This window comes from Colletotrichum tamarilloi (assembly GCF_030869305.1).
Source record: "Colletotrichum tamarilloi strain Tom-12 chromosome Unknown Scaffold_55.1, whole genome shotgun sequence".
Classification (NCBI taxonomy): domain Eukaryota; kingdom Fungi; phylum Ascomycota; class Sordariomycetes; order Glomerellales; family Glomerellaceae; genus Colletotrichum; species Colletotrichum tamarilloi.
This window is the reverse complement of record NW_026849454.1, coordinates 37,385-58,719: the sequence shown is the minus strand read 5'-3', so window position 1 is coordinate 58,719 and position 21,335 is coordinate 37,385. Positions and strand designations below refer to the sequence as shown.

The following is a 21,335-nucleotide window of genomic DNA, read 5'->3' as shown; positions in this document are numbered from 1 at the left end:
TCTGGACTGTCGGCGACGACGAGATATGTCTCTGGGGAGGGGGTGTTTAGTGTCGACCATGTCGTCGAAAGCGTGCCCTGCTGCAAAGTGCAAACTCCCCTTCTCCCAGCTCCTGGACGCCTAGACCAAGGCCCGCCAACTGCTTATGGTCAGTGGCCAACAGGGCAGATGGCGCCGCCCCCAGGCGACAATCAAGATGACATGTCGCGACCAATCGTTCATTGCTTCTCAGGGACGAGGTTGCATCGATAGTCGCAACTGATAGACCGACAGACAGCCGACACGACACCACGCGCAAAGTGGACGCGGTACGGGAAGAACCACCTCATCAATGGGTCAAGTCAGTCGGAGATGGGGCCAACCGTTGGCAAGCCGCAAGACTGTGTTCCGTATCCGTAGACAAGCTTTACGACTTGATTGTGCCTTGGCACGGAAAGGCTCCTAGCTGCTTCTTGGCATCTTGCTGCCTCGCAAGTCGTACAAAGTACAGAGAAGGAGGAGTACTCGTAGGAAAAACGAGATATGACTGTGGATGAGGCTATGGGACTATGATGCGGATATTTCGTATTGCTCGTCAAGCGAAAACGCGGATCGATCCGCCATGACGATAACGACAACGAAGGCTGAAGTTGATGACTGATGTTGACGTTGATGATCCAGAAGGCAGTGATAAAATAAGTGAGACCTGAGGAGAGGATGTTCCAGCACCGCCCAGCGCCGAGCGTCTTTAGCAAGGATGTATACGCGGGTGTGTGCGGATTGTGTAGGAATCGAACAACCTGTGGAGGTTGCGAGAGCGAGAACGAAAAGCGATACGGATCCAACCCAAGTAATTTCAGCAAAATAGACGATAGAATAGATGCGACATTGACAGCAGCACTGCAACGGTCGTCGGTCAGCATCCAACGGCTCAGGCCATAACCGTATTGTCTCACTCTCTCGCTCATCATCATAGCGCAAAAAAAAGAAGCGATGGATGGATGGATGGTGTCTGTTCTGACGCAAAAGTTAGAACAACAACGACCTGGATCCATACTGATGCAGGGAGAAGGAGACGCTCCGTAGCTATTCAGCAAGCGAGACAAGTGGCCAGGATAGACTGGGGGCGGCAAAGCCAAGGATGGATCCTGTCACGCCTGTCTGCCTCATGAAGAGACCCGATTGCCAGGGTCGTTTCGCCAAACATGATGAACGTCTTCAATGCGACAAAGCCTGTCAAGGTAGTCACTGATGGGTGACAAGTGACGAGCAACAAGGGGAAACGGCGACGCGTTCAATGAAAGGGGGGGAAAAGATAAAATGGGTGGAATAGGTGGATATTGATCCTGTAACAAGCGACAGGGGAGCGTCCCCGACGAACTCTCTCTCAAGACACGGCGGCAGCGCAAGATGGAAACTGGGGAACGCATTGGCTGCCGTGTCGCTCGAAATTTCATTCTGGGCCGATACCTGTGCCTGTCTTGCGGGGAGAGCGATAGCAAACTCCAGAGGCCTTGGATCTTGCATGGCAGGCCGCAGGAGTAGTACAAGGTGCCTAGCCTAGCATGTCGAGTTATTGATGCTGGAGCTGCTACTATGCACGGCATGGACCCTTTCATGGACCACGCTGGGAGGTTGCATATATCTGCATAAAGACGAAGGCCGGTGGCATAACACGGCCGTGGAAGATGGACGGCCGGGTGTTTGGGTTGAAGGGCCGGTAGGTTGAGAGATAAAAAATGCCGCCATGGAGGGACCGATGAAGAGACGGGGGACGGCCACTCGGCCGGATGGCCCAAAAGACCCAATTGGGAACCGAGCGTACGTCTCAACGAATGAGCAAAAGAGGTCCGGCGGCAGCAAGATGAATCAGGATGGAACTCCCAATGCGCCGGGACGGAATGTGCATCCTGACTTGACTTGCTTGCTGTGTAACTGGGGGCTGTTATAGCCTGTTACCGGTGGTTGCAGGTGTCGAGGTCGTCTTTATCCAAGGAAGAGGCGAGAGGGAGCCAGGATGGTCCTCTTTTCTCGCCCAGAGGGGAGAATTGCTGCAGTGTACGGCGTGGTGGTGCTCCTTGATACGGCCGGGGCAAGGGGTGTGCGTGTACTGTAGTGTATGGTACGGGATAGGTGAGCCCAGTTGACTAGCAGGGCATGCCAGAAGCGGGAGAAGGCAGTGAAAGAGGGGTCCTGGAGCCTTGAGGATGTTTCCCTTGTTCCCTCGGGTTGAGCGTCGAAGGGGAGCGACGGTGGACGATGAATACGCGGGCTTTTAGTGACTGACCCAGCCTCTTTACGGATCAAAGAGTGCCGTCTGTTGCTGGGCATTCGGTTATGACAAGGCGAGGACGAGGACGGTGAAGTTTGCGGCCTCGTCACAAGTGGTGGCTTGGAGGCGGCTGGAGGTTTCTCCTCGTGGTGCGACAAAGTGAACGTCGTTGATAGGGGAGCCAGGGCGTATCCGGCCAGCAGCTAAGACTTGCGTACGCAGTCCGCGGTGGCGTTACTCGAAAGCCTCTTGACGGGTGCCCTTGGCAGTTGGTCTATGGTAGGTCTCCGGGACAAGACGGCGCCGGCAGTGGCTGGGGATCACGCTGTAGACTTCTTGCGTAGACTTCTAGAGGAGTGAAGTTGAACGTCTGTGTCAGCGCATACAGTCAGCAATGCCTCTTTGGACAACCTGAAGTTGACCTACAGTTACTGACTGGCTGCTACTCAGCTTGGTCCGGGGTGCCTGAAGGATGGATGCGTGCGAAATGAGGGGAAACACAGCGCAAACACGCGCAGAGAATGATGACCTCCACTTGAGGATTCATGTGAAGAAGAGGGGCGGCACCAGGTAAATGGCACCAAGGCAAAGTACTGTGCAATCATGGCAATGAGTGATGAGAATTGCTGCGAAAGATTGAGAGACTGATAGACATACATCTGCGAGATGCGCATGGATGGCAGCAGCAGGACTACACTACCTACATAGTATTACAGTATCAACAGCAGGAGCAGTGAGAGACTCAGAGACTTCCTTCCAAGTTGGTGGACCTGAGCATTGGAGGATGAATTGAGTGAGGGGATACGTACTTTGTGCAGATGGGCACTAAACTGTGAACGGCACAAGTGGGACCTGCCTCCCGCTTCAATCGTCTTCGACACCAGGGTGACCAGGGCAGGCCCAGGAGCACGGAGCCCAGATCAACCAATAACAAACGAGTAAAGATGACATGGAGATTCCCGCTGGTGGAGTGTTTTTTTGTGAAAAGGAAAGAAGCCAGTCCCAAAAACGGCAGCGCAGATGGAACCCAGTCCCCACTTTTGCCAATCAAGGGAAGCCAGGACCGGGGGCGCTTTCCATAGCGCGAACCAACCCACCGCTATCCCGCTACTGCAACCTTCTTCCCCAAGTGCGAGGCAAGAGGCACGGTGGCACGCCGGGCAGATGGCACTGGCAGGTGCAAGTCGTCTCTGCCTGCTCTGCTATTCTCTAGGTAGGTATGCGCAGGTACCTTATTCCTACCATCTTTCGCGTGCGTCCATGGGCCACGAGCAAACAACTTCCAAGGAAAAAAAAAAAGTCGATCATTGCAAACTTGACTCGTCACGGGCCATCGATAACTCAATGGCTGACCGCCATGGTCGTGCGGCTGGATTCCTGCTCCTGCTCTCCTCTGGATCGTTGCAGTTTTGTCCTCTCCCAGCTGGCTGCTGCTACCAAGGCCAGATGCACTTGGGTTTAACTTTTTGACGATTACTCCAGGTGGCTCAGTCATCGCCAATCAACTCAATATCTGCCGAGGACGAAGAAGAAGAAGGACATTAATTCACCCGCTTGTTTGCTTCCACCAACAACTAACAACTTTTTTTTCGCCCCTCTGACAGGCCACCAGGGTTGTTATTGATGACAGGCACAGACACAATACAACATTGAACACAGGCACAGGCCGCCGCAATAATGGAGAAGAAGACGAAGAACCTTGGAAGTAGTTCCCCCGCAAGCACACGGTTAAGAGTAACCTGTTTCGGCCCTAGCTACGGCGCATGGCGGGGGGCATACGCAGTACATTTGGCCCAGATCGTCCAAGTTGGTTTCTGTTTACTCCCACGGCCACGCCTACGATGCCACGGAGCGGCAGCCAGAAACAGAGACACACACGGACGTCCCACATGTGCAATGGTCGCGCTGGTCAGACCTGTCAACCGCTGGCTCCCTTCTTTCATCCCGTCTACGGCGCATGTGTGCGTGTGTCTCTGCTGTGCGGCTGGTCTCGTGAGTCGTCTTGCAGGTCGGCAACCCCAGTAGCCCTACCAGCCATGCCAGCTTATGACAGAAAGAGGGCAAGACTTGATCTGGTTGCAGACCTGATTCGTGGTCTGGACTGGCCCGAGGTAGCACGATAGAGGTTGCAACAATGAAGCCAGTCTCTGAATCTACTACGGAGTACACTAGTAAAGAGTCTACAGACTTTACTGTGTACGGAGCAAAGGGCTAGGCACGGGGGCTGCGAGTTTGTTTGTGACCCCGGTTCAGCTGGTTCAAAATTCCTTTCTTTTCCCCTCGTCCTCGTCCTCGTGGAGACTTGAGCCGTCGAGGGTACGTATCTTGTCCGATTTACGGGCTTTGCAGTCGGTGTATTAGGTAAGAAACATGTGAGGTACATCGCTACAGAGGAACCTTAGGTAAGGACAAAGTCAAGGGAGGCCCATGACAAGGCTCGAAAACCTAGAATGGAGAATAGAAGCAGACAAAAGGCAAAAAAGGAATAGGGCAAGAGTACACGAACGGATACTTTCCATCGCATCGCATCGCCTCACCTCGCATCGCTTCGACATTCGACGGCATCAATGCGCGATTCCGATTTCCTTCTCGACGAGTTCGTCGCCGCAGTCGGTGCCGCCGTCCAGTGTCAGTGTCGAGGTCAGTGTGATGTGTCTGTCTCCTAAACCCCAAGTGTCCCAAGCTCCAGCATTGGGCCCTGCACCAGAAACAACAACCACAAGAGAAAGAGAGAAAGAAGAACAAACCAGTCTGTGATGATGCCGGATGCTGGTGTTGGTGCAGGTTTTTTGGTGCTGGTGCTGGTGCTGGTGCTGGCGTCAGAGCTAGACTGACAGTGACAGCCCTTGTTTGGCTGGTGGACCTGTCTGGCCCGGTCAATTTAGCCCCCCCAGCAGAAAGTGGCATGGCATAATAACGTACGGATACAGTTATTCGTAGTCGTACAGATATTGATAGCGCAGACTGCAGACTGTGGTGCAAAGGAAAAAAGGCGAGGGAAAATACGCTGCTGCAAGAGAAAATAGCAGCCGGGCCTGGGTCCCCATGATACCCCTGCCCGGCGCAATCTTGGCTCCATTCGACTCTTCCCACTCCCATTGACACCCCAATGGCTCACCCCGGCTTGTTCCATTGCTCCATTTGCTCCATTTGCCTCCCCCCCCAGGTCCAAAGAGGGTCCTCGAAAGATACGTACTGGTACGTATCTTGGTGTTCCCTGCGCGATGCACATCCACAATCTCGTCTCGCTCGTCCATCCCATGTCTGCCACTCACCAATTTGCTCTTTCTCACTCTTGTCTCTCTCTCTGGCGCCTGCCGCTCTCGTGGCTCTGTGGCTCTCTCTCAGTCTCTCTGCTCTTGCTCTGTGTCTCTTGGGCTGTCTCGCACACACCCGTCGGGCCACTAACCAATGAGTACGTACTTTACAGGTGGATACATACCTTGCTTTGCACCTGCCCGCTCTCTTTCTGTACGGAGCATTTGTATACACACACCTCTGTCGTCGTAACATCCACTCCCCCCAGTCTGCCTCTCTGCTCTCTATCCCCTACTCACTACGTCTCTGGCTGATCCAGGTCCAGAATCCACAGTCCACACCCAAAGAACCAAACGACCAAGACTCAAGAGTACACACGCAATGCCATACATACCATCCCCAATAAAACCATCGTGACACCTCCCTCCCCGTGCACGTTCGCTCTCATTCTCAGGCCCTACTCTTCTTCTGCCGTGTGTCGTCTCTTTGATCGAGGGTTCAACTTTGCAACATCTGCCAAGTCAAAGGTCGTCCCAAATGCGCTGTTAAACGGGTCTTCGGTTTCTGGTTTCAACGTCTCGTCTCTCGCCATTCGCCATCCTCGTCTCGTCTCGTCTCTTCTCTGAAGAGTCCTCGGCCGTCTACCGTTTACCATCTGTCGTCCTCAAGATCCAAATCCAAATCCTGATCCTCCCACCACCCGTTGGATCGAGCTTTCTCTACTTCTGCCACCAGCTTAGCTCCTCATACCTACTTCTCGGACCCTTCATCTACGCCGCACTCCCCTTCCTCCTCCCTTAAGTCAACTCGCCTCTATCGACCGCACTCCCACACTCTCAATTTCAACGCCGATCCTCACTCTCCCTTTCCGCGCCCCGTGTCTCGCTACCTCTTCGATCTGCCAACCACCCCCCGGTTGACATCACCAGACCCTTCCGCAGTTTTCGGCTTCGAAACCGTCTGTCAGTGGAAAGGCATTTGGCTTGGGACTTGCACCGACTGCCCACCTGCTCCGCTTCCTCACCTGTTGGCTGGAACCATTCGAGTGGGTTGATATCAGGCCATTGCTGCTCGTCTACAAGTCATTCGGCTTCGCCTGTCATTCTTCATTCCTTACATACTAGGTCACTTATTGGGTGAGCTTCCCTCCAATGTACGTCACCCCAATCCTTCTCACCACCGTCTGGTTCCCGTTGATCTCAATTCCTATCCTACTTCACCCACTTCTCCTCCAGCCTCTGCCCTGATTCACTCTTGATACCTCGTCAATGCCGTTGACTAACCCACCTCTCGCAGCAGTCTTGGGCAATTGCATCTGCTCCCCTCTGGACAGACATCCACAGCAATTGAACATTCATCTTTCGATACGACACTTTCGTCACACATCGTTAGCAAGCTAGCCTTGCCAACCCACTACCGCAACAATGGCCGTTCCCCAAGAAAAGGTGGCCGTTCACACCACGGTCGCCAGCATTGCTCTCCCCGAGAAGGCGGCGTACTCGAAGCTGTCCGACACCATCGCCACGACCCCGGGCACACTTACTCCTGTTGCTTCAACCCCCGAAAAGAGCCTGGAAATGCCCCGCGACAGCAACCTTTCTACCCCGCGGTCGTACCGCAACGAGAACCCCTTCGATACCGACATCGAGGCTATGATCACCACGACATCCTCCTCCGATCCGTATGCCATGAAGAGCATCTCAACTACAAAAGACTGCCCAACGATATGGCCGGGCAAGCAAGATTGGAAGGCCAAAGCGAAGGCCGCAAAGCGTGATAGGGGCTCCTGCGCCTGCATGGCTCGCATGAGCAAGAAGAATCGCATCATCATGAAGGTGGCCATTGGCCTCCTCGTTATTGGCGTCGGTGTTGGTGTCGGCTTTGGCGTCAGCAAGCCTTTGGGCGCACCCATCTGGGGCACCCCTGACGGGAACAAGTGAAGAAGACAAGTCTTTCAGCGACATTTACACTTCGACACTGGACTACAAAACGTCAATCTGTCCATTCAGCCGACTATCACACCGAACATAGCCGCATAGACGCTCTACTACCACCACACTCGAGCCGCTTTCCCTTCAGCTTGTATTATATACAACGAACCATTATTACTGTCGCCCGATGGTCACCTTGGGCGGCTATTCCTCTACTGTCTCTTTTTACATCGAGCCTTGTCATCAACAAAGGGAAGGGGCCACCATAATTACGATCAGGCGTTTTTTGGAGTTCAATGCATGGACATTCCATCAGCGAGCGAGCAGCGGCACTTTGCGATTCAGTATCCTACAGAAGGGGTCACGATAACCCAACGGGCTGTGAGAAGTCCGAGGGCATCGGCGCTACGAGACACGAAGCAATACACTTTGATGTCTACGTTTACGGAGAGACCAGGGCTTTTCCTACTTTTCGATTCTTCAAATGGGGAGAACAGCACCAGCACTTTTTGTACAAGGGTATTGGAGGCACGCTTACTGCGTCAAGGAGAGACGCATGCGGTTTCGCCATAGCTGCGGTTTGTGGTATAAAAGGATTATTGGAGTGGGATTATTATTGTTAGGCTTCTCTATTAGACGGCCTCTATACGCATTAGGGTATCAGGCGAGAGCAATCAAAGACTTCATCAGGGATCCCGCAGTCGAGAAGCGCTCTGGCTGACGGGTATCCTGCATTTTTCTGGTTACACGTATTCTCATCTTGACTCTCTGCGTCTCCCGTCGTTTCGAGTCTTCTTCCAACTGGTGGACATGGATCATCCCTTCTTTTTACGTGTTTTGGCCAAAGTGATTGCCATGAAACGACGCACGTTTGTTGGGGTAGACCCTTCTTTCCTACAGACCGAAAGACGAGCTGACAAGGACACACAGGCCGACCACCTCGACAATCACGTTCATGCTTGGAAGGGCCATCACCGAATAGTACAGGCTGCAAAGCGTGCCGGATCCCGATCCACCCAGCAAAGTTCAAAGAGGTACTCCTTGTTTATCCTGGTACCTAGACGTACAGTATCCTTACACTCGCACAATCTCTCGCACCACATGGAGATTTCAGAAAAAGGAAAGAAGAGAAAGTCAAAGAAAGTTCCGCGGGTTTTACCCATCTCAAATCCAAGATGTCGGCTAGGATGGGATGGTGTAGTAAGCGAACGAAAGGGAACTAGAGTGATGGCTCAAACGTGTTAGAAGAGTTGTGTGCAAGAGAGAGCGAAGGGGGGAGAGAGAGGAAAACAGGTGATGGATGGGGGAAGGGACGGGGATATCACCTTGTCATGAGTTGTGGCTGAAGAAGCAGAAAGGTGCAAACAGTGCGGAAGAAAAGGTTCAAGAGAGTTTGGAACTGAACCGTCCGTCCATCCCACTTGTCGATCCCCCTCCATGGCAAACTGAAAAGGATGGACTTCCATCTTTGGCATGGTATTCGGGTCCGCGGGGCGCCAAGCGAGTACGGGGCTTTTTGTGTACGAACGATAGCGGTGGGATTTTCTTCAGATGAGATGGGAATGGTGGTGTTGTTGGTGGGATGGATCTTGGATTCGGGAGGGGAAGTGTGTTCGTTGTGGATGGGCATCGCCATTCATCGTGGGTTGGTTTCTTCTCCATCTCCTCTTGCAAACACCTCGGCCGCCCACTCTATTGCCGTCCCTTTTTCCCTTTCCATCTGTCTCCCTCCCACGTCTTCCGGAAAAGTATCAGTTGGATCTTGTGACTTTACCGTTTCGCTCTCGTTCACTTGACAGCCAGACGGAATCGATGGGACAGGGGGGGATTTGCGTCGCGGGGAGATACTTCTTCTCTATCCCACCTGGCCGCAGCCGGAGCAGACGCGGGGCCACTCTGTAATCGATCTGCGATGGGCCTTGTTCTTGTTCTTGTGCGCCGGGTCTCGGGTGTCCGGTGCCGCGGAGGTGGACTGGGATGCCTCGACGACGGCGGGGTTGTGGCTTTGGTGAGAGTGCCGAGGGCAGTATGACGAAGACGCGGACGCGGAGGTGGATGATTCAGCGACGACGCTGACGATGGGAGATGCACCGCCACTGGATGAGGCTACAGCTTTGCCTTTGCCTTTTCCTTTGCAGGTGCATTTGGGTTTGGCCTTGGCGGTGATGTTGTCGGTCTTGGCTCCGGGCGATCTGGGTTGGGCTTTCGCCTTGCCTTTGCCCTTGGCCTTTGACTTGGTCTTGGTCGTGGGCTCGTCGGTAACAGCGTTAAGGTCTACAGCAGCAGCAGCACCGGAAGATGAAGAAGAGGCCTCGCTGTTCTAGGGCTTGGCATTCTTATTTCCTGTCTTGTTGTTGCTGCTGCTCTGGCCTTCTTCCTCGTCAGAATCGAAGACGAGAGCTGAACGCCACTTGACGGTGCCGAAGCGGGTTGGGGAGCGGGATTCTCCCTCCGTCGGGGAGCCCGGCTCGGATCCGATGCTGGAGACGGTGTTTGTTGTTCTGCGGCGGGCGTCGCCGGTGACGGTGACGGTAGAGGATCGCGCGCTGGAGAGCGGGGAGACGCCGTCTGAGTTTGTGGCGGAGGCTCGAGATGCTGCGGTATGGGCTCGGCGGGATAGGGCTGCGGCGCCAGCGGCTGCTGCTGCTGCTGCTGTTGGAGTTGCTGAGGTGGATGCGCTTGAAGATGACTGCTGCTGATGGGCGTAATTGTGCGCTGGGGTCGGAGAGGCGCCGTAGTAGGAGGGGATGTGGCCTGCTGCCCAAGTGCCTGTGCCGCCGCTGCTTGCGGCGGTGGTGCTCTTTGGAGTACTGGTGCCAGTAGAGGAAGAGATGTCCTTGAAGCGGCCCAAGGAGGGGATGTCGGTTGGGGGACGGAGGGGCTTCTGTGTGGTTATGGAGTCTGCGTCCGAGTGGTTTTCATCGTTGTCAGAGCCGTTGTTGGTGTCTCCTTCGTCTGACGTGTCTGTCTGGTTCTCGCTAGAGCTGGAGCTCTGGCCCTCACGGGGATGGTCGTCTTCTTGGCCCCAGTGGCGACGGCGGCCTGTTCTTCCGTAGATCTGGGAAGGGTGTGGGTTAGTATCTCGTCCTGGACCGTGTTCGCGTTCGGGTTCGATGATTCGAGTCGTGGGCTCTGCGAATCGGGGGCGTCTCAGAGCAGTGGCGATGTCGCCATCGTCGGATTCCGTTTCGGTGATTACAGGTAGACCGCCGGGAGTTCGAGGGGGTGAGGTTCTCGGGGGGGCGGTTCGAGGGGGGGTAGGTCTCGGGGGAGAGGCGTTCGGGCTCGGAGGGGAGGAGTAGGAGGAAGAGGAGGAGGTATCGTCGGCGGGGTCGGGCTTGGTGTTGGTGGGGGTTTTGCTGCGACGACGGATGAGGCCTGGGTTCAGGAGGGATGGATACGCCATGACCTCGGACCAGAGGTGTCGTCGGCCCCAGGAAGGGGGGTTCTCGTAGAGGGTTATGGGGGGAATCTGGGTTCCGTCACTTGGGTGCCACGCTGCCCATCGACGCTTCTTGCGACGGGGGTGTTCTCCGAGGATGAGGATGCCTGGGGACGTGCTGCCGCTGGTTTCTGGAGCTGAAGTTGAAGCAGCAGCAGAAGCAGCAGCAGCAGCATCGCCAGGACCAACATCACCACCATCTCGGGCACCGGGGGGAAGGGTGATGTGAGAAGAAGACGGGTTGGTTCTGCTTGTACTTACCTCGTTGGGGACCTCGTTCTTATCGAGCTCGCGCCAGGGGAACCAGAACCTGTGAAAGGTTTGCATCTCGATATCGGGGTTCCTCTTCATGTTTCTGATGGCGCGGCGGCGCTCCTGGTAGCAGGTGAAGATGAAGAAGATGAGGACGATAACGGGAACGCAGGGGACGACGATGAAGGTCCAGGTGAGGTTTCCGTAGACTGGGTCCTTGAGCTTTGGTGCGTCTGGTGCTGCGGTGGCCGAGGGGACCTGGGTGATGTAGACGGAGACGGTCGTCACGGTTCGGGGGACGAGTTTTGCGACTGTCGTGATGAAGGTTGTTGGGGTTGCTGTTGGCGGCTGTGTGAACGCTGCTAGGATGGGCTTGAAGGATGTGGTTGGTGAGGGGAGGGAGTGCAGTGGTGAGGGCGCCATTTTGGAGGATGCCCGCAATAGGGACTTAAGGTATGTTTGAAAGGGGCACTAGGATTCTTGTAGATGCCTATGACGCCGTCCTGTTCGCTTGGGTATAGTGATGTACGGCCAGCAGCAGGTATCGTGAGCAATGAGTATCGTTGTGTTGTGTCGAGTCAAGTCGAATAACTGTACTGGTATCGTGCGTATAGCTGTAGGCTGCAAAATGCTGGACAAACAACAAGAAGCAACCTAGCAGAAATGCCAAAACGATATCGCAAAATGAGCTCCGTCTAGACGCTGGTGAGTCGTTACTATTTTCGAGATGGAGGGGGGACGTGAGTGGTGAGAAGGAGGAATCACCTACTGGGCACGATCGCACGTGATATTTGTGATGTTTTTGTTTGGGAGAAGAGCGAGGGCGGTAAAAAATATGAATGGGATCTCTTTTTACCGCTCACAATGGAAGTGATTTTTTAATTGTTGTGGTAGTCGTCGGATGATGAATCGATGCGAAATATTGGTTTGGGTGAGGTGTGCTGAGGGAAAAGGGGGGAAGGAATGCGGCCTCCTTCTTGAGCAATGTTCTTCTCCCCCGACCTTGCCGGATTTTATTTCGCGTCGTCTTGGTGTCTGGTTTGTACGGAAAAGTCGGGAGATGGGGTGAGTAAGGAAAATTTCACCTCTGCTGAAGGAAAAGTGTGGATGTATGTGGGAGGTCAAGGTAAACAATGGCTTTGTGTGGGAGGTGAGTGACTGTGAAGAGGGGAGGTGCAGGAGAGCAGCCCTACTTGGTCGAGGCTAAGGTAGAGGATCAAGATGGGGCAGACAGTCTGTTGACTGAAAGGCGTGTGATCAAAGGATGGGTGGGATTTATTTTTGGTCAACAGGGGAGATTGAGTGCCTTGTGATGGTGAACAGGTCAACACCTCACTGACCGAGGGACATCTTCTCGCGTCGTGCTTGCCAAAGAGAAAAGAGTGGAAGAGTCCGCTGAAGAAGCGTAAAGAGCAGGAACAGTCTGGGTGAGTGGAGAATCGCCGGGGGTAAATGAGATGTCAAAGGATGACTGCACAGGTGATTTTGCTTCCTTTGTGGGTGGTGGTGTTTCCCTTGGCCTGGGGGCGACGCTGTTCTGTGGACAGCAGATGCTTTGTTGTGATGGGATGATATATATGTGAGAGATGACCTCGACCGGATGGAATACTCGGACGAAGAGATACATCAACTGCCATTCGGACGAATATACTATCAGAAACCACCTAAGCACGAACTCGGGAAGTTCAAGACACATCGCGCCGGCGTTGGGAATTCGATGCCAGGTGCTATTGCACTTCGGACTTCATATTTGGTATTATGCACACCTCTCCCCGAGTAGTACCGTCGATGATGGATCTGACTAGTTGCATTTCAGAAAGATACGTCTTGAATGAATATACAACCATATCACACAAACGAGCCCGGAACTCTCACGAACGGCCGTGCTGGCGCTGGGAAGACATTGCCGCAAGGTGATATTGTACCTCAGACTTGCCATTACCTACAACAAGTTAGTATCGTCCGCGCCTCTCATCATGTAGCATCGTTGATTTAGAACCTGACTCGCTTCAGCTTTGACATATCCATTATCTACCTGAGGACGACTGTTCAAAGATGTCCACCCCCGATCCCACCACTTCCACCACTTCGATCGCTCCCGTCATTCCCACCGCGCCGGTCACCGACCCACTCCAGCCTGGAGAAAATGACTTCAACCCGCTCCGATCATATCCGGAAACATGCATAGATTTATGGAAGATTTTGTCTTTGACTGTTTTCAGTGTCACGATGATCATCGGTATATTGTTTGCATCGCAGGCTCTTTGGCACAGACGTGAGAGGCACAATGTGAAGCTCCAAAGGATGAAAAAGCAGACGGCTTGAGTGTTTCCTTGGCCTTCTATCTTACAAACTTTCTGAGTGCATTGGGAAGCATGGCTATGAGAGACTTCCACTAATCTGATTCTGATTGTCGGTTTTATCTAAGTTCTCCGCGCGAATAATCATATTGATACTCTGATAACTTCCATAGCACCTTGCTTGAGGTTCTGCCAGTGTATATCCCTCCCTAGCTGGACGTCTTCACTATTGTCAAATCAACTATAAACTTGCTTGAACCCCGTGTGCAGACAAGCGGATATCGGGAAAGTGTTGACTCAGGTAATGAGCACGAAGCAACTTGGATGAAATGTTTTTGGGCTGGGCAGACTTTCATGTATGCCTGGAAAGAGTCTGGTAAGCTAGATTGGCCAACTTAATCAATTTGTTGCTGCTATAATTCTGGTAAACATGGACAAGTTCTCGTGATCCTCTTAAATCGCCCCAGGTGGAAGCGAGGAATCGTTGAGGTGGCGGGCTTATGTAGGTCTCATAGCAATGACGACTCGTCACGATCAAGCTGCAAATTACTCTGGCCAGCTGTAGGTGTTTCTACGTAAAGTGCTCTTTACATCTCGAAGAGCGCATGTCTGGGCCGATCATATCATTGCCGAAACCACTGGGTTACCCATCTCTCAATCTACACCCAGTCTCTTTAGTAAATGGATCACACGAGGAACTTCTTTTCTAGTCACTAGCAGCTATGATATTACTAATGACTGGTCAATTGGTCAAGATGTAGAGGTATGAGAGGCATATGAGTCTCTGTGATCCTATGCTGGTTCTTTGATGCCGCTATATGCCCCTGTATCTCCGGGTGCTCTCGTCGAGTTGAGGACAGATAGCCCTGCGTTAGCTTGGATCAAAGTCGGCCCAAATCAGGAGCTCAGGTTTTACCGACAATATGTGCTTGCAAAATGGTGCTCTGGAAGACCATCCCCACGTGTCCAATCCCTGACCGAAGTGTCGGTGTGGGAGCTCGCGGACCTTGAACCTGGAAATGCGCAACACCGGGCTCCGAACTTGATGGCAACCGAGACATCAAGTTGCAACGGTGCACATGGTACAGTAACACGAGACATCAACGTGGTTTCTTTCAAGCTTCCTCAGCTGTGATTCGAGGAAGGCGGTGACGACATCCCGGTCACTCTTGGGTGGCCATGATCGCGCGGTCGTTCCCCATCAACTTACGCAGGGAGGAGCAACAAAGACTCGATCTTTCCAACGAGTGGTACAATCATAGAGGACGGAATAGATCGGTGTAGCCTCGCAACGACGCAGAATCGGTCCGGCGAGAGGAAACCGAAACCTCGTGTACCTGCCGCTTGTGCGTCATGAAAGGTGCTTCTCCCCTCAAGCCCTCTGTCGTGGATCAACATCAAAAACGTCGCTGCTCGAAATCTTGAGCTGTTCCTGCCATCCTCCTGTTTTTGGAAAGGATGATCCTGCCGCTAATGTCGTGCAGAGCAAACGGTCGCCTGACTTGATTGGGTATGTGTGACGTGAGGGACGACTTCCACCAAGATTGGGAAGGTTCCAAGGACAGGGATATGGAGGTTGAGGAGTACGATGCAACTTCCGCAGATGACCTTGGCGCTGGCGACGGGAAGGAGAGATCGGAGACTTCATCATCTTCCAGGGTAGATATGGCAGTTGCTGTCGGCAAGCTTCCCATCGAAGAAGGTAACTTCCTCCTTTCGTGGAAGCTCCAAGCTGTTAGCAGTCCAAGGACCAGAGTGTCTGTCTTCTCCCATATAAACCTCCCCAAACCGACTCCCACCCTCTCTTCCATCTCTTCTTTATCCTTCGTCTGCCAACGACACCACAGCATCCCTCTACTTTTTTGGACCAACACACATTCTGCCAGCATTCCTTTCAAGTCACTTCTTCCACTCAGAAATACGCCACTCGGCAACATCAAAAGCCAGGCGACCGAGATGTTTTCTCTCTCTATTGTCACTCTGACACTAGCTGCCCTTGGCATTTCCAGCCCCATTGACGTCAAGCCTCGTCACCACGAGGAAGTCAAACCTCGGCATCACGAAGAGATTCAACCCAGGTCTCACAATGTCCCAAGCTTCGAGACACTGAAACGTGAAACAACCACCAACGTGGGCTCTGCCATCTCCAAGATGATTCCCGGCGTTGGAAATGATTGGGGATGCAATCATGTAAGCTTCTTTTCCCTCCTGTCTGCTCGTTCCATCTCTTCTGGATCATGCTTCCTGTCACATCTCCACGCATGTACCTGTATCTACTGCTGCATAATCAGCGATAAAGCGACAAGAACACACATCGTACCGATGTCACAGAGCTGACAGAGAACTAGATCACTGCCCCAAACCCCCTTGACTGCCCAGCCCTTTTCGCAAAGATACAATCCGGGCAAAAGGATGGAGTCACCGTATCGACCGACAAAACTTGCTTCACCCAGACTCATGGTACATGCAAGGCCACCGTATGCTCAGCTGGTGGAGTTGACAATGTGGACTATTCGTTGACAACTGCACGGATGATGAACCCGATTCAAACAACGTGCGTTGTCAATGGGAAAAGTGGCTACTGGTGGAACGAGAACCACACAGTCTACGTCTCGGTCACGCGTGGCAACTAGGATCGTCGCGACCTTCGCTTGAGACAGTTTGAAGAGGATCCAAGTGATGAGGTCCCCGAGGAGGAGGAGCCGCAGGATGAAGATCCCGAGGACGAAGAAGACTCTGATGATGACGAAGAATCTGACGATGATGAGGACTCTGACGATGACGACGACTCTGACGATAACGAGGACTCTGACGATAACGAGGACTCTGATGAGGATGATGAGGATGATGAGGATGATGAAGAAGATGGTGACGATGACGAAGACGAGGTTGAGGACAACGAAGGTGACGGAGATGATGAGGGCCCTGAAGACGAGGAAATCCCCGAGAATAGCGAGCCTGTCGAAGAGGAGCCTACTGAGGGAGAATTTGTTCGGAGACGGAGACGAGTCTGTTGAAGACAAGGCTTTTGATGATTTGATGGGCTCGAGATGGTAGTTCTTCCGATGCATGGTCGAAGTGCCTGGCACTCAGTCGCCAAAGCTACCTAGACACCTGTAGCATGAATTAACTATAAAAATTAGAGCATCGCATCAAGAAGACGATCATGGTGTTATTTTGAGAGGGCTTCTTGCCTCGCCATCTGTCCCTTGCAAGTGAGATCATCACAAATGAAAACCAATGCCATTTGGAACCAATATGAATGGTCATAGAGAGGGTCATTTTGGGTTTTTGGTAGTCAAGTATTGGCGAAGTCGTTGATGGATGTACAGTGACGCAGGGCCAGCTGGATCCTTTCGCAGACAGCTGCCGCAGTGCATGGTGACCCCTGCTCGGGATCTGCCGAATGGTGGGGAGCTTGAGATCCATCATCAACATCAACATCAACATTGATCCAACACCCAACACCACGAAAACGACCTGCAATCTACCTTACGAAACCTAAAGCCACCACTATACTCAACCTTGGTCCTTGGCGCCGCGAAAATACAAGCTGAGAATACCAATCAAACACGCAGTCATGGGTCTGGTACGTCTCTCTCCCCCCTTACACACGCATCACCCACCGCAAAGTGCTGACTACCTGCGTTTCCGGACAGAACAAGGACGCTAGCCATACGTACGTGCACATGCACCGCGCGCGCGACGCCGACCTCTTTGAGGATTTCTGCAAAGAGAAGCTGCCGGATGACGAGGTCTACGTGCCGCCGCAGCACCAGCCGATCAACCCGGAGGACGAGGACGACGTGGTGCCGGACCAGCACGCGGCGTTTGGGATTACCAAGGCGACGCAGCGGTCGCGGGAGGCGGCGTGGAAGGATTTGGGGCTGTCTGGGTTGATGAATCGGGGGCCGCCGCCTGCGGGTGGGTGGGAGAGGGGGCAGGCCGGGGTTGGGGGGAGTGCTGCGGGTGGGAGTGGTGGTGGGAAGAGGTTGCCGCGGTAGAGGGATGGAGATTGCAAAGAGAGACATTTTCTGGGACGAGGTGACAGGAGGCGTTATGGGATACCCGGGTATTGATTTTGGGGACGCAGGGCGTGTCTAGGCCAGCATCGTGAATCGTGGGTTTTTCTTGGGGTGCCAGGCAGCTTCAACCCATGGCAAGAGACAACAACTGCTAATTGCAATGGAGTTTATGGATCGAAAAATCTATGACCTTATCGACAGTGGAATGATACCATCAATGTCTTTTTGGGCTTCATGACTGTCTTGTCATTGAGCCTTCCTACAATCCCACCTCGAATTTCAAAGGCCCACGAGCAAGTATTCACAAGGCACCAGAAAAGTAATTCCATCGCCCAAACGCCGCCCATGCTCTTCCTGTACACGCCGTGAATCAAGATACTCCATCACCTCCTCGACGACTCCCCTCATCCCAAGGAGCTCGGCTCAGCTCTTCCCAAGATAGCCCTCCCTCTCCAACACCTCAGGCCTAAACTTTACCAAAAACACCGTCTTGCCAGGCCACATCTCGTGCTCGTCCTTTGCTGCGATATTATGCGCGCTCACCCTCGCGGGGAAACCCGCTCCATCGCAAATCCCCTCGACGATGCCCGCGACGTAGGCGGCGCAGTTGAGCTGGGACATTTCGCGCGGCACGGAGATGTAGGCGTTGACGAGGGGCTCGTTGTCGATGATCATGTACTCGTCTGGCTTGGCCGGGTCGGCTGATTTCTCGAGGCGGTCGGCTTGTCGGCCAAAGAGGTGCTGCCAGCAGGACTGTTTGATGAAGTGAAGGAGGGTGATGATTGTGAGGGGCCGGGTCTGGGTGCGCGGGGGTTCGCGGAAGAGGAGGAGGTCGAGGAGTTTGAGACCTATTGAGTGGCCTTGGACGTTGAGTCTGGAAGCGTCAAAGTTAGTGGATGCCAGGGCAAGGTAAGAGAGAGAGAGAAGGGCAGGAAAGAAACGAGGGAGCTTACCGTTGTTCGAGCTCGGAAATGTCCTTTACGTTGCGCTGGGCGTACGAGACCATCTCGCTGAAAAGGTAGGCGAAGCTGGACTGGCTCAGCTCGGCCGTCTTTGTGCGGTTCAGGGGCCGGTGGTAGATTGTCTTGCCGTTGGAGGGGTATCGCAGGCCGGGCGTCTCCTTGCCCGGGATGCTCTTCGTTGTCGGCAGGTTCGCCATTGTCGCGTGTGTGGTGATGTGTGCCTAGAGCCCTATTGTGCTATTCGGTGTTTGCGCTGCAATAGGAGGTGGTTTATATGGTTGTTATAAGAATGGTCGGAGCTGTTTCACGGCTTGAGAGTCGGTGTGTGGCAGCAGCTTGGTGTTTGCGCTTGCGCCGAGAAAGGGTGACGTTTGGGGATGGGAAGGCTACAGGGTTGGCGGGAGCTGTGGGTTTGGAGTTTGGGTTGCGCGATTGGTGTGCAGCCTTATCGGCGATAACGATAAGAGCTCGCGCAGGGACAACCACCTCGCGAGAGCTTCAACTGTCATATCCCGAACGAAACAAAGAAGAAAATGGAAGGGAAAAATAAATATGTGAGAAGATCTACATAAGGAGGCACAATTGCAATCGTACCGTCAGTCTCACTGCCTCTGTGAAGCACCCAAAAGTCTACCTTTTGCCCCTCTATCCTGCTATTAGTTTGAGCGCCTTTTGCTCCGTCTATGAAGGTGTAATGATTCAAATCAACCTCTAAGCTTCCCGCTCAACATTTACCATGTCAAGAATCCTATGCAGTGGGCTTGACCTCAGCAGGTGTCTCGGCCGCAGCCGGAACCGGAGCTGCTTCAGCAGCAGCAGCCGGAGCAGCAGCTTCCGCGCCGACGCCCTTCTCGACAGCACCGCCGAGGTAGTCCTCCGACTCGCCGATTTGCTTTCCGCCGGCGACCCAGCGGGCCGTCCGGGCTTCGTGCTTCTCCTTGCACATGCCGTTGAGAGCGGGCCAGTAGACGGAGTGGTCGTACTCGAACTCGAGCTTGCCGTCGCTGAATTCGGTCCACAGCTGCTCCTCGGGCACGTACTGGCGCATGTCCTCGTTGAACTTGAGCTTGTCCCGGGTCATGGGGTCGATGAAGGGGGTGATGAGCTTGAAGAAGCCGTTGACCATCCAGGGGACTGTCATGAAGTGTTAGCATGGCCGTGGCTTGAACTAGCTGAGATGAAGTTAAATGAGACAGCGTATACATACCATTGATGATGAGGGCCTTGCCCAGACGCTCGGGGTAATGCGTCTGGAGAATGTGCAGTACCTCACGAGCCAGTCCGAGGCCGGGCGCCGTGTTGCCGCGGCTCTTTGACGTCTTGAAGTTGATGAGAAGGGCAATCTTCTCCTGGCCGGCGGGCATGATGTCGATGACACGCTCGAGCATGAAGACGAGGTGCTGGACCTGGCGCGGGCTCGGGTCGGTGTTTTGGCGTCCCGGGTTCAGGTAGTGGCAGGGGCGGCGCTCCTTATCGAAGCCGAGAATGATTTGCTTGCCCGTCTCGTTCTCGGGCGAGATGTGGTCGGCGGTGAGGGCCTCGACGCCGTACTCGCGGCGCCAGGCCAGTGTCTCGAGGAGACGCTTCTCGGCGTCCTTGGGAGACCATTTGGTGGCGCGGAGGTAGCGGAGGAGGCACTCGCGCGTCAGCCACTGGCGCTCCGAGTCCGTTAAGGGCCCCGACTTGGCGACGTGGGCGGCGGTGGTGCACTTGACTTCCGTCCAGGCGCGGGCTTGGGCGAGGAGGCCGTCGTATTTGGCCTGTTGGTCTGCGGTGAGGGCCGGGACGGCCGGGGTGGAGGATGCCGGGAGCGGGAGGGCGATGGGCGTCTTGAGCGGGCCGGATGCGGTGGCCTTTTCTTGCAGACTGGCGGCGGCGGCGGTGGAGGCCGGTGTTTGATCGGCGACGGAGGCCATGGCGGGCGTGGCTGGCTGGTGGGTGGTGACTGGTGGACCGTGGAACGTTTTTCCCCTTTCCTTCGGAGGAGAACAGATCCGGTTGAAGGTAGGTTGGATTTTTTTGACTTTTGCCCTTGCAATACGGATGAGATCGTGGCCGTAAGGGGTATGGTGAGGTGGGATGAGATGTGCGCGGGGGTGGAGGGGTGTGTGCGTTCGTTCGTCCGCGTCTGTGGTCTACCTTAGCAGAGATGGAAAAGATAACCAATGTCTGCTTTTCGAACTTGTGTGCTTGTGTCTCGGACCTTGGAAGGGAGGTTGGGGAAAATCGCGATGAGTTTGTTTCCCTCGCGCAGAAAGCCACACCGCTAGAATTGCAGTCACGACCACGATGAGCTTACGCGGTATTGATTGACGGTGAGATTGGAGTCTGGAGAGGAAAGGAGATGAGCCCATGCCGGGAAGCTCAGTTCCGGCCGTTAGTGTCCGCCCCAAGAGACCCAAAAGGGGACCCAAAAGGCGCGCTTTCTTCGGGACTTTGTAAGGTAGGTACTCCGTAGGCCCGCCATTGATCAGCCGGGTTGCGCGCATAAGTTGAGTTTATTCTGTTTATCTGAGGGATATTGGGGATGTGTCTGGGTCTGTAGTTCTCTATGCGGCCCAGGGTATCACGAACTATTCCAAGATTCACATACTATCAAGACCTGCGGTTGGCGGGTTACATTAAACACCGTTGAGATGGATGGTCAACTTGCTGCGCTTTTTCCGAGGTGGCAGGGTGATGGCGGGCCTTGTCGCGCGCAGTCTGCAGCGCTGCTCGGTAAAGCCCGCGCTAGGCCGGATCAAGTGGGTCCCGGTTCCAACGTTCTGAGAGGACCCTGATGCCTCCCCATAACGGAAAGTGCCTTACCTAATAATATACGTACTGCTCGGTTCGGGAACGGAGGCAGTTCTCTCCTTTGCTACCAGTACGTATTCTTTAGCTGCAATGACGCCGGCGGCGATGTGAAACTCGG

The 21,335-nt window shown here is 54.0% G+C and overlaps 10 protein-coding genes across 10 annotated transcripts; 4 read left to right on the top strand and 6 right to left on the bottom strand.

Moving 5' to 3' along the window:
• Positions 1-341: 341 nt before the first annotated feature.
• On the bottom strand, positions 342-1,034 carry CTAM01_12100 (uncharacterized protein; the record flags this gene model as incomplete). Its single annotated transcript, XM_060528107.1, has 1 exon — positions 342-1,034. One exon carries the CDS (start codon positions 1,032-1,034, stop codon positions 342-344), a length of 693 nt encoding a protein of 230 aa, XP_060377240.1.
• A 931-nt stretch (positions 1,035-1,965) lies between these two features.
• On the bottom strand, positions 1,966-2,451 carry CTAM01_12099 (uncharacterized protein; the record flags this gene model as incomplete). The annotated part of the gene is made up of 1 exon (XM_060528106.1): positions 1,966-2,451. A coding segment is annotated over one exon (486 nt), but the record flags the coding sequence as incomplete, so codon positions are not given.
• A 2,245-nt stretch (positions 2,452-4,696) lies between these two features.
• CTAM01_12098 (uncharacterized protein) lies at positions 4,697-5,350 on the bottom strand (the record flags this gene model as incomplete). The annotated part of the gene is made up of 1 exon (XM_060528105.1): positions 4,697-5,350. The coding sequence occupies one exon, from the start codon at positions 5,348-5,350 to the stop codon at positions 4,697-4,699; it is 654 nt and encodes a 217-aa protein (XP_060377238.1).
• A 1,583-nt stretch (positions 5,351-6,933) lies between these two features.
• CTAM01_12097 (uncharacterized protein) lies at positions 6,934-7,449 on the top strand (the record flags this gene model as incomplete). The annotated part of the gene is made up of 1 exon (XM_060528104.1): positions 6,934-7,449. One exon carries the CDS (start codon positions 6,934-6,936, stop codon positions 7,447-7,449), a length of 516 nt encoding a protein of 171 aa, XP_060377237.1.
• A 1,846-nt stretch (positions 7,450-9,295) lies between these two features.
• Positions 9,296-11,557, bottom strand: CTAM01_12096 (uncharacterized protein; the record flags this gene model as incomplete). Its single annotated transcript, XM_060528103.1, has 2 exons — positions 9,296-9,760; positions 9,836-11,557. The coding sequence occupies 2 exons, from the start codon at positions 11,555-11,557 to the stop codon at positions 9,296-9,298; spliced, it is 2,187 nt and encodes a 728-aa protein (XP_060377236.1).
• Positions 11,558-14,946: 3,389 nt separating this feature from the next.
• Positions 14,947-16,451, top strand: CTAM01_12095 (uncharacterized protein; the record flags this gene model as incomplete). The annotated part of the gene is made up of 2 exons (XM_060528102.1): positions 14,947-15,168; positions 16,095-16,451. 2 exons carry the CDS (start codon positions 14,947-14,949, stop codon positions 16,449-16,451), a joined length of 579 nt encoding a protein of 192 aa, XP_060377235.1.
• A 563-nt stretch (positions 16,452-17,014) lies between these two features.
• CTAM01_12094 (Apc13 domain-containing protein) lies at positions 17,015-17,438 on the top strand (the record flags this gene model as incomplete). Its single annotated transcript, XM_060528101.1, has 2 exons — positions 17,015-17,023; positions 17,094-17,438. 2 exons carry the CDS (start codon positions 17,015-17,017, stop codon positions 17,436-17,438), a joined length of 354 nt encoding a protein of 117 aa, XP_060377234.1.
• Positions 17,439-17,882: 444 nt separating this feature from the next.
• Positions 17,883-18,618, bottom strand: CTAM01_12093 (transporter particle component; the record flags this gene model as incomplete). The annotated part of the gene is made up of 2 exons (XM_060528100.1): positions 17,883-18,333; positions 18,413-18,618. The coding sequence occupies 2 exons, from the start codon at positions 18,616-18,618 to the stop codon at positions 17,883-17,885; spliced, it is 657 nt and encodes a 218-aa protein (XP_060377233.1).
• A 551-nt stretch (positions 18,619-19,169) lies between these two features.
• CTAM01_12092 (CRAL/TRIO domain-containing protein) lies at positions 19,170-20,337 on the bottom strand (the record flags this gene model as incomplete). The annotated part of the gene is made up of 2 exons (XM_060528099.1): positions 19,170-19,555; positions 19,629-20,337. 2 exons carry the CDS (start codon positions 20,335-20,337, stop codon positions 19,170-19,172), a joined length of 1,095 nt encoding a protein of 364 aa, XP_060377232.1.
• Positions 20,338-21,100: 763 nt separating this feature from the next.
• Positions 21,101-21,328, top strand: CTAM01_12091 (uncharacterized protein; the record flags this gene model as incomplete). The annotated part of the gene is made up of 2 exons (XM_060528098.1): positions 21,101-21,165; positions 21,253-21,328. The coding sequence occupies 2 exons, from the start codon at positions 21,101-21,103 to the stop codon at positions 21,326-21,328; spliced, it is 141 nt and encodes a 46-aa protein (XP_060377231.1).
• Between the last annotated feature and the right edge of the window lie 7 nt (positions 21,329-21,335).